General features: G+C 53.4%; 1 protein-coding gene and 5 non-coding genes across 6 annotated transcripts; 2 read left to right on the top strand and 4 right to left on the bottom strand.

Moving 5' to 3' along the window:
• The first annotated feature begins 2,343 nt into the window (after positions 1–2,343).
• Positions 2,344–4,624, top strand: MRPL58 (mitochondrial ribosomal protein L58). Its single transcript, XM_027691860.1, is given in 7 exon segments — positions 2,344–2,523; positions 2,976–3,006; positions 3,092–3,126; positions 3,128–3,152; positions 3,773–3,855; positions 3,957–4,126; positions 4,392–4,624. Coding segments are annotated over 7 exon segments (594 nt in total). The 5' UTR covers positions 2,344–2,358; the 3' UTR covers positions 4,477–4,624.
• Positions 4,625–5,280: 656 nt separating this feature from the next.
• Positions 5,281–5,353, top strand: TRNAR-UCU. Its single transcript has one exon. It is a non-coding gene; the product is annotated as a tRNA-Arg (tRNA).
• Positions 5,354–6,179: 826 nt separating this feature from the next.
• TRNAR-CCU lies at positions 6,180–6,252 on the bottom strand. The gene has a single exon. It is a non-coding gene; the product is annotated as a tRNA-Arg (tRNA).
• Positions 6,253–7,154: 902 nt separating this feature from the next.
• On the bottom strand, positions 7,155–7,227 carry TRNAR-UCG. Its single transcript has one exon. It is a non-coding gene; the product is annotated as a tRNA-Arg (tRNA).
• A 1,486-nt stretch (positions 7,228–8,713) lies between these two features.
• Positions 8,714–8,786, bottom strand: TRNAR-CCU. Its single transcript has one exon. It is a non-coding gene; the product is annotated as a tRNA-Arg (tRNA).
• A 239-nt stretch (positions 8,787–9,025) lies between these two features.
• Positions 9,026–9,098, bottom strand: TRNAR-UCG. Its single transcript has one exon. It is a non-coding gene; the product is annotated as a tRNA-Arg (tRNA).
• Between the last annotated feature and the right edge of the window lie 709 nt (positions 9,099–9,807).

Raw genomic sequence — 9,807 nt, 5'->3', positions numbered from 1 at the left:
ACACGTACTGATGACTGTGTGAGTCACAGTCACTTGATTTTTGTCTTAAGTGAGGCTTTCAGTGATCAAAGGGGCAAAAAATAATCAACTTCTGGCCTTTTGTGCCATCTTTGATCTAAACTTTTCCAATTGCTTTTAAAACACCAAGGAAAGCTACACAGCTCCATTAAGAGGGGACAGGAGAGTATTAAGCAACCACACTGCCAGGGAAACTGGGATAATAGAGAGCAGCAGCTACTTAACAGCACACCCCCATGGTTCATGACAGAAAGAAAAATGCTGCACGCAATTAAAATGGATGAGAAAAAGTGTGATAGAACAGGAAATAATTCTTAATTTCAGAATTTGGCAAAACCAGTGACCCTGTTCAGCTCACAGCAATAAGATCAGTAAGGGCACAGCTTGTCAAGAAGTTGAAAGATGGCATTTAGACACATTCAGTTCCATAAGATCTAGTCTGGCTTCTTACCATACCACCAGTTTGAATAACCCTTCTGAAACAAATAGGGAGGGGTCACTTGAAGCACAAATTCAAGGGGTTTACAGAGCTCAAACTCTCACAGGGAAGGAGATCTGATTCATCAGTATTCACTCTCTTACAGGAGTTGAGACCTTCTGGAAGGTCCCTCAAAGTCCTGATTTCCTTCATTAACAGCTTGTGCCCTCACTCACACAAGGGGTGACTGACTCCTTGGACACATCAGCCCTTCCCTCAGGTTTCAGGGATGGCTCCTTTCAGCTCTTGCTCAGCAGTGACCACCAACCAGGGTGCATTGGCTTCCTCAGCCCCCATCAGTGCCAAAGCACTTCATTTCTCCAGCTGGAAAGCCAAAAGTTTGGCTCTCCTTTGGCTCATGCCAAAGTCAGACCTTGTAATCCCAAGCCCTGCCTGCCAAGGAGAGCTGTTTCCAACCATCCAAGCAGAGATTATCCAGCTTTTTACCAAGGCTCTGTGGACCAACACAGTGTGGGAACAAAGCAAAACCAGATAAATGTCCTTTTAGACTGGTCTGGCTTCGCCTGTGAGACCTTCCAGCTCCTTTGCCAGCCCCTCTGTTCCCCACACATCCTTGGAGGGTATTCCTGCACAACAACCAGACATGTGTGACAACAGCTGGTAAATGAGTCATCCTGCTTGGTGTATTTTAGACAACCCTCTGGCTACAAATCACAAACATTTACCTGTTCCCTGTTAGAAATTAAGGTCACCAGATGGCACGGTTTGTCTCCAACAGCTCTGGGTTTTTCCTTAAAGCATTTTGTTTTCAGCTGAGTTTGGAGGGCGGAAGCAGAGCAGAACTCCAGGACTCAGGGACTCAATTAAAACAAAGTGAGAAGCCCCCCCTTGGCCCTGAGCTGCTCAGTTACAGTCAGGACAGACCAGCCATCCATGTTCAGGACCTGCTCCCTTCCCAAGGACCGAGTTCCCTGATTTTGCACTGATTATCTGGATGGGACTCAGCTCAGATCCTCAGTCACAGTCTCTATATCAGCTTCTGAACACCCATTTTGACTTCATCTATGGTTTTCAACAAGAGATTGTCAGCTCCTGTCAAAACACCAGAGCAAATGACAGCCCATCCCTGCCTGTGCATTTTCCTGCTGCCAGGAATAGCAATCCCTGCCCCTCTGGAACGCACACCCTTCTTGTCAAGCCAGCCTGACAGCTCCAAGAGGAGTAAAAGCTGAAAGATTTCCACAGCTGCCTCACTGACTTGCATCCCACATCCACCTCAGCATCTCTTACAGACCTAGAATCAGCATTCAAAGAAATAATTTTACATATATATGTCTGTGTGTGTGTGTCTGTGTGTGTATGTGTGTGTAGAACCTTTTAGCACCCTTGAGCAGATAAGAACACAAAAGCCGAAGCATCCCAGGTGCAAAAACTAGACAATATATAAAAAAGGCCGGATGTGTTTTCCAGCACTGGCCATCACTGCTCTGCTCACCAAGGACTGGGGTGCACAGACCCCATAAGCACCCCTGACCTCCCTCATCCCCCCCAAGGTGCTCTACACACCCCATGTACCCCACAGACGCCCCACATGCCTCTCTCTTGGCACCCCACGGACCCCATATCCCCCTCTCAGACCCCCTCATATCCCCCCCCACGGTGCTCCATATACCCCCACAGACTTCCTAAACCTCCCATTAATACTCCAACCACCCTGCAGCCCCAGGACATCACACTCCCATGGATCCCAAGGATCCATCCCCACACTCCGCCACCAGAGCCCATCTTATCCCCCTTATCCCACCCCGGCGCTCCGTGCCCTGCCGGCCCCGCCCCGGAACGCGGCGCGCGGCCGCCGTTTCCGCGGGGACGCCTGGCCAGGGCGCACCGCGGGGGCCAACATGGCGGCGCACACGCTGCGGGCCTTGTGCCGACCGCGGCCGGGGCTGGCGCTTCTGTCCGCCCGGTGCTCGCTGTGGGCCGGCATCGGCACCGAGTACCGGAGCTCGCACAGCCTGGACAAGCTGTACCCGCCGCGGCAGGACAAAACCACCGCCCGCGCCCCGGTAAGCGGGGCAGTGAGGGGAAGAGAAGGGAAGGCGAGGGGCGGTGCGTGGGGCGGAGTCGAATGTGTGATTGACATTGGGTGGGCGGGGCTTAGCTCAATTGAGTGTTATTGCTGGTGGGCGGGGTCGCCGTAAGGGGCGGGGCTAGTGGGGCGGGCGGGGCTTTAGCACGAGGGGTGCTATGCGGGTGGGCGGGGGCACCGCGAGTGGGCGGGGCTTAGCACGGGTATGCCATTTTAGTGGGCGTGGTTTAGGTGAAGGGGTGGGGTTTAGGCGCGTATCTGTATAGGGCATGTGGGCGGGGCTGGGCTTGGCAGGAGGGGCGTGGTCTCTGCTGGTGGGCGGGGCCAGGCGGTGTCGAGCCGGGACCGCGCCCCCGGGACGGGCGGGACCCCCCAGGACCCCCGAATCCCCCGGGATCCCCCCGACACCGCCCCCGCCATGTTTTCCAGGAGCAGCCGCCCATCCTCGACATCCCCATGGGTGAGTCTCCCCCCGACACACCCGGGCCTGGGCGCCGTTCCTCGGCCCCATCCCGGCTCAGCACGCGGCTGCCCTTCCCTTCCAGCTCGCCTGACCGTGTCCTACAGCCGGAGCAGCGGCCCCGGGGGGGCAGAACGTTAATAAAGGTGAGGAATGGCTTCTCCCACGTGGAAAAATCATCAGCAGCATCCATTGTTTTTCTGTACTCTGTGGCAAAATATTGAGAACTGGGAGTTAAACAGCATCATCACTCATTTTTCATTATCATCACCCTGCATTTTAACAAAACTTCTGAGTCTTCATGGGGCTCGAGACCACTGGCAGCACATTTGATTCCCCTAGAAACACTCTTACAGGGATCGTTCCTGCGAAATGGAACACCTCCAACTCTATGCACTCTGTTTTCATTGATCACTCCACTGTGCAATAAATTCTCAGTTTAACTCAAAAGACCTAAAATACTGCCTGTTCTGCCATTGCCATTAAAAATAAGGTGGCTAGTGACTGGTAATAGCAATGAATCCTGTGGTGTCTACAAAGGCAAACAGCATGACAGGTACAAGTTTGTCTTGCAGAGTGGTGTGTAAATATATAGCAAGAAAAAAAACTTGATCTTTCATCAATAAATACTGGAATAATAATTAATTCATTAATAATACTGGAATTATCCCATGCTCAAAGCCAGCAGTGAACAGTGTGAATTATCTCATAAAACTTACGGAGGCAGGCTGTGACATGGAAATAAAGTACCTGTTTTTCCTCCCAGTGAATTCCAAGGCGGAAGTTCGGTTCCACCTGGAGTCAGCAGACTGGATTCCTGAGGCTGTGAGACAAAAAATGGCACTGATGGTACCAACCCTCCCCCTCCGGCCTCGGTTTAAATGTCTCAGTGTCAGAGAGAACAATCCTAAGGAGGTTTCAGTGATCACATGACATTTTCCCCCCTTCAGTACAGGAATAAGATAAACCGGGATGGGGAGCTGATTGTGACCTCAGAAGAGAGTCGCTACCAAATGAGGAATCTGGCGATTTGTTTGGAAAAAATCCGAACCATGGTCACGGAGGCCACAGAGAAACCCAAGGTGGTGTCTAAGGAGACAACACAGAAACTCATAGAGAGGTATCTTCATTAAAATGGTCTTTGCTTGGATTCAGGCTGTCACGTTACACGATTTAGTTTGCAGCATCTCCAAACAATCTTCTTCATACTTTTTTTTAGATTTCCTTTTTTAAGAAAAATCACTGATCCATTAGATTTTAATTGCTTTCCAGGGTAACGTCCCCAGAACAGGGACTTTTTCCTGTGGATGTTTGTTGGCTCATCAAATCTCAAAGTTGAATATTTAAATGTGTTCTTTGTACACTAAATGATCTTTTTGTTTTAGGGTGGAAAAAATGAACCGTGAGCGACTACGACAGAAAAAGATACACTCAAACATAAAACAGAGCAGGAAGGCGGATTTTGACTGAGAACAGCGGAGATCCAAGTCCTTGGCATTCCATCTTCTTAAATAAGTGGCATTGGCAGCTGTAGATGATGCTAAACTCATGAGCTGTATTGAATAAAAATGGTCTAAAAGTGTAAATAAAAATATTTAACATCTTTTGAACCCAGTGATACAGCCGGACATCCTGTCAATCATTGTTCAGAAAAATTATTGTTCACATTTGAGAGGAACTAAGAATTCTGATTTTTGTCAGCTACTCTTTTTTTTTTTAAGTTCTTTGTGTCCTCCATGCAGCCTGTGCTCCATCAGAGCACCCTCTGCTGCTGAACACAAAGCCAGCAGTAGATTTTTAGGGAAAGAAGGGAAGAGTTAAAAGCAGTCTTAACTATGTATCTAAGTAGCATATAAAAGCATAGAATCATAAATCATTAAGGTTGGGAAAGACCTCTAGGATCATTGAGTCCAACCCTTAGAGTATTCACTGTTTCTTTCCTTCTATTTCCTCTCTGTCAACTTCTTTCCTTGATTTTTATCTAACAAAAAGAAGTGCACGTCATTTTGTTAAGCTCAAACCACGGCAGGAATTTGGCACAAATCTCAGCACTAGAAGACAGAACCTGCCTTGTGAGTGCAGGAGGCTTCTGGCCTTCAAGTTGGGACTCAGATGAGTCTTTGGATGAGCCTTTCAGGATTCAAGAGTTGCTCATTAATGGACGCTGTTTAACGAGAATGAAGCTGGGGTGTGATGTGGGTTTCACCACTGCCAGATGGGTTCACTGGGGGGCTTAAAGAAACCAAAATTACCCTTTTTTTGAAGAGTGACAGGGCCCCAGTGGCCTAATGGATAAGGCACTGGCCTTCTAAGTCAGGGATTGTGGGTTCGAGTCCCACCTGGGGTGAGGAGAGGTGGCTCTGTTTTAGAAAAACCCCAAATAAGAGAGGAATGTGCTCACTGCTGATTCCTGGGAGGTGTCAGGGCTCTGCTCTGCACCCTGGTGGCTCTGCTACAGTCCAAGCCCATCCCCCTTGGAAGGGGGGACTTTGAGCTCTCCCTCGACACAGCATTTACATCTGCAAAAAGAGGAGAGCTCATACACCCCAGATCCTCTCCAAAATGGGGTGCCAGGGGGGTGCAGGATCACACCAATGTATCCTGACATCCTTCCCAGGAAACGCAACCCCAGGCTGGCTCTACTTCTCCACACCCTGCCCAGCACCAAGAGCAGATATCGTGTTTTCTCACATCTAAAGCTTTTTTTACATGGAATCATGGAATCAACTCGGGTTGGAAAACACCCCTAAGATTATCAAGTCCAGATGTATTCCTGGCAACAAAAGCCATTACACCAGCACCAAGTGGGACAGCAGCAGCCTCAGCTGAGCCCTCCCCTCACCAGGAGCCCTCACTGCCAGGATCACCCACTGCTCCGGTCTCTTTTTCTCAAGATCGTAGCGTAAGATTTGCAGAATTATAGTTAAAGCAAAAGCTTAAAGCCCTGGAGACCAGCACGTGACAGCGGGGCGTGGAGGGGCTGGGAATTTCAGGGATTAAAAGCGTATTGCAGGGCTGCGCGTGGTTTTACAGCAGGGAAAACGTCTCCTCTGTGCCGGGATGCCTGAGATGGAGCAAGGGCAGCCACAGGGGGCTGCAGCCCATCAGGGATCCCCGCAGCACCGAACCGAAACCACCACGCCCGGAAACCCCGGGGGTGGGAAAAGAGTCACCACCCCAGATGGGACTCGAACCCACAATCCCTGGCTTAGGAGGCCAGTGCCTTATCCATTAGGCCACTGGGGCGCGCACAATTCGAATTTGGCGTCCTCACTTAACTCTCTGATGGCCAGAGGGGAGCGCGGACACTCTGGATGAAGATGGGGATCCCGCACGCTATTCCCAGGGCTTCCCCCTCTGAACGGCCCTCGGAGCAAAGCCCCGCTCCCCCGCCAGGCCACGCAGCCCCCTCCCCGCTCCATCTCCCCCTCGAACCGCCCAGAAACACCATCGCGGGGCGGGGCGCGGGGGAGAGATGGAGACCCCGCGATGCCCTCCCAGCCTCACCCCGCGCCGGTTTTCAGTGCAATAAAGCCCCGAACCCTCCCAGAATTCCCCCCAGGCACGGGGCGTTCCCGAAGCCGTTCCCGTTCGCTCCGGACCCCGGGGGGAGAGCGGGGGGGGGGGCCGGGGCGGAGCGCGGCTGTGCCGCGGCCTCGGTGGCCGAACGGAGAAGGCTCCGGACTCCGAGCGGAGGGGTCACAGGTTCGACCTCTGCTCGCGGTGCCTCAGCACCGGCTGCCCCAGTTGAGCGCGGCAGCGCCTCGCAGACAGCGGCGTGTGGGGACGTCCCACCAACGCCATTAACAGGCAGAGGGAGCTCTGCCCCGCCCCTCCCTCCGCCAGTAACTCACCGAACCTGCAGCTCGGAAAAGCCCAAAACTGCTCCGCCCTTTCATTTTCCCAGGAACCGGCCCCAGCTGACTGTCAGAGACCCCTGCCCGGCACCAGTTCCAGGTGTTGCCTCGCCTTTGGGCAAGAATGGCTCCGGACAGGGATTTGCGAGGCAGATTCCCACCCTAAATCTGCCCCCTGCATGGGCACGTTCCGTCCACTTTGCCCCACCGATCCCCCCGGGGGTTCTCGCCCCTCTGTGAGCCACCGCCGGGGGAGATTAAACGCCTGAAATATCTCTCGTGGCTTTAAAACAACCACGAAGGGACTCGAACCCTCAATCTTCTGATCCGAAGTCAGACGCCTTATCCATTAGGCCACGTGGTCCCCCTTAGAGGGGCTCCAGGGCAGTGTCAGACACCGGGGGGTCCCCGGTGTCACCTGTACCCACCCCTGTGTCACCCGTGCTCGTCCCTGACACCCCCTGTGCATCCCCCACGCTCCATCCCCTCTGGGAGTGTGGCTGTTCCTCGCAGCCCAACGCTGGCAATGGGGGTCCCCCCCATGGGACTCCCTGTGCCAGAGGGTCAGTGTAAATGTGACAGTCACAGTGTCACTGAGCCGCCAGTGATGGCCCCGCTACAGTATAATAGTGTAACACCACCGACCTCATTCACCTCCTGTTTCTTATCAATGACACCTCCTGCGTTCTCCTCCCACTGCATCTCCTCTTCCCAAAACCTGTGTTTTTCATCTAATCCCAAAAAAGTTTTCCAAAACCCCACCACAGGGCAGGAAGATATTTTTAATCAGCAGTCCAGCGCCCAGGGCTTTGGCAGGCTTGCTGCTTTCCAGGCAGCAGAGCCCTTTCTTCCCACACCTAAGAGAGAAAAACTACTTAGAAAGAAACTTCGCTTTATGTTTTCCTCATGTGATATCACCCCAACCACAGCTGGCTTTTAAAATCCATTAACTCTGTAGGAAAAGACCCTCCAAGCAGCTTTTTAATGCCACAAATCTGAGAGGGCATTATCCCAAAGGCACTTACGGGGAGGCCTTTGGTCCCAGGGCAGCACAGCCAAACGCTGTGACCCCGATGACCAGCACTTCATGGAGACGTGGTTTCTGGCAGAGTAAAACTTCCTTCCCATCCAAGCTTGTCCTGCTCCGGGAACAGGTTTGGGTAATACCTGCAAGGTGGTCATGCCCCAGCACGGATGGGTTTCTTGTTGGGGGTTGGATGCAGCCGATGATATAGGGAGCACCTGGAGGGGGTAAAAGTACATCTGAAATTCCCTGCTCAGCCCTGACTCAACACAGACCCAGGTCTGCCCAGACAAAGATAATTAAACAGCTGTAATTGCTCTGCTTTGGCACCTTCTGGGACACCTTGAAGAATGTCCATGCCCCAGCCAGAACCATCCTTTCACTAACATCCCACCAAAAACCAGCCTTTCATTAACACCCCTCCAAAAATCAGCCTTTTTATTAACACCTCTCCAAAACCCGTCCTTTCATCCACAGGTCCCAAGGCAAAGCTGGTTGTTATTCCCTTGGTCACAGCCTCACTTGAGCACTGGGCACGTGGGACCACACAACCAGCCTGGGGCAGTTTGTAGCTGCTCCTCATTGTTTCCCATTCCCAGGGTATCTAAATTAGGGACCACTGACCTGGAGCAGACAACTACGTCACCCATCAGCATCATGTGCGGCAGCTGTTGGCACAGGGAGAGAGCCTGGAGCTGCCAGGGGGATCTTGCTGCCCCAAAACACGCCATGGACCACCCCGACCTCCCGAGGAGGAGGCCCGGCGGCGTTGAAACGGGGAGAAAGAGCACGGAAATGGGGTTGGCAGCAGCAAAAGGGGAAGGCTCACCCCAGATGGGACTCGAACCCACAATCCCTGGCTTAGGAGGCCAGTGCCTTATCCATTAGGCCACTGGGGCTGCGCAGGGCGCGCGCCCCGGCCCGCGGCAACGGCCCCGACCCCGCGCCCGCCCCGGGACCACCCGGGGGACCCGCGGGATGGGGGGACCCCGGGGCGACCCCGGGTCCGGGACGGGGCCGCACCGCGGCCGAGCCTGGGTTCGCCTTTCCCCTTCACCCCGCGGAGGGGGAGAGACGCCAGGGGAGAAGCGGGAAAAGATAGTTTAAAAGTAAGGTGAAGGAGGAGAAAAAAAAGGACCGACCACGAAGGGACTCGAACCCTCAATCTTCTGATCCGAAGTCAGACGCCTTATCCATTAGGCCACGCGGTCGCTGCGCTGCAGCCCCCCAGTGATGCTGCCAACGCCCGGCATCGCCCCCCACCCCTCCCGGGTACCCCCGGAGCTCTCGGGCAGCAGCCACGCTGGGGACACGGAGGGCTGTGGGGGACACAGGGGTACGGGGGGCACACGGAGGGCTGTGGGGGACGCGGGGGTCATAGGGGACACGGGGAGCCGTGGGGGACACAAGGGGATGGCAAGGGACACGAGGGGATGGCAGGGGACATGGCTGGGGAAGGACCATCCACTGCCACAGGGAAATCTGCTTCCAGGCGGGAATCAAATGTGGGACTTGCAGGCAGCAATTTCTGTGCTTGGACCAGTCATAGAATCTCAGAATCATGCAATATCCTGGCTTGGAAGGGACCCACAACAATCATCAAGTCCTTGGGCCCCTTATGTCTGGTTCAGACCCTGTCTCACAGCCCACACACTTCCCGCCTTCTACTTCTGACACAGAGGCCACAGTAATAAGGTGCCATCCATGACTTCCAGCAGGATGGGACTTTTCAAGCACACAAAGTTTGAAGTCACTCCCCCACAAAGGAACCATTACTTCGAGTACCTGGAGACATCGCTGGAATGACAGCAGAAAAAGAAGACAGAGATGGAGAGGGCAGCTGAGAGAAAGACAGATAAAAACCCCAAAATCTCTGAGCCTTTCATCTTAACGGTGAGGACTTGGAGAAGAGCATCAGGA

The sequence above is a fragment of the Neopelma chrysocephalum genome, unplaced genomic scaffold (genome assembly GCF_003984885.1).
Source record: "Neopelma chrysocephalum unplaced genomic scaffold, ASM398488v2 Primary Assembly neopelma1_84, whole genome shotgun sequence".
Lineage (NCBI taxonomy): Eukaryota > Metazoa > Chordata > Aves > Passeriformes > Pipridae > Neopelma > Neopelma chrysocephalum.
Note: the sequence above shows the minus strand (reverse complement) of the source record. Positions and strands in the feature narration are given on the sequence as shown.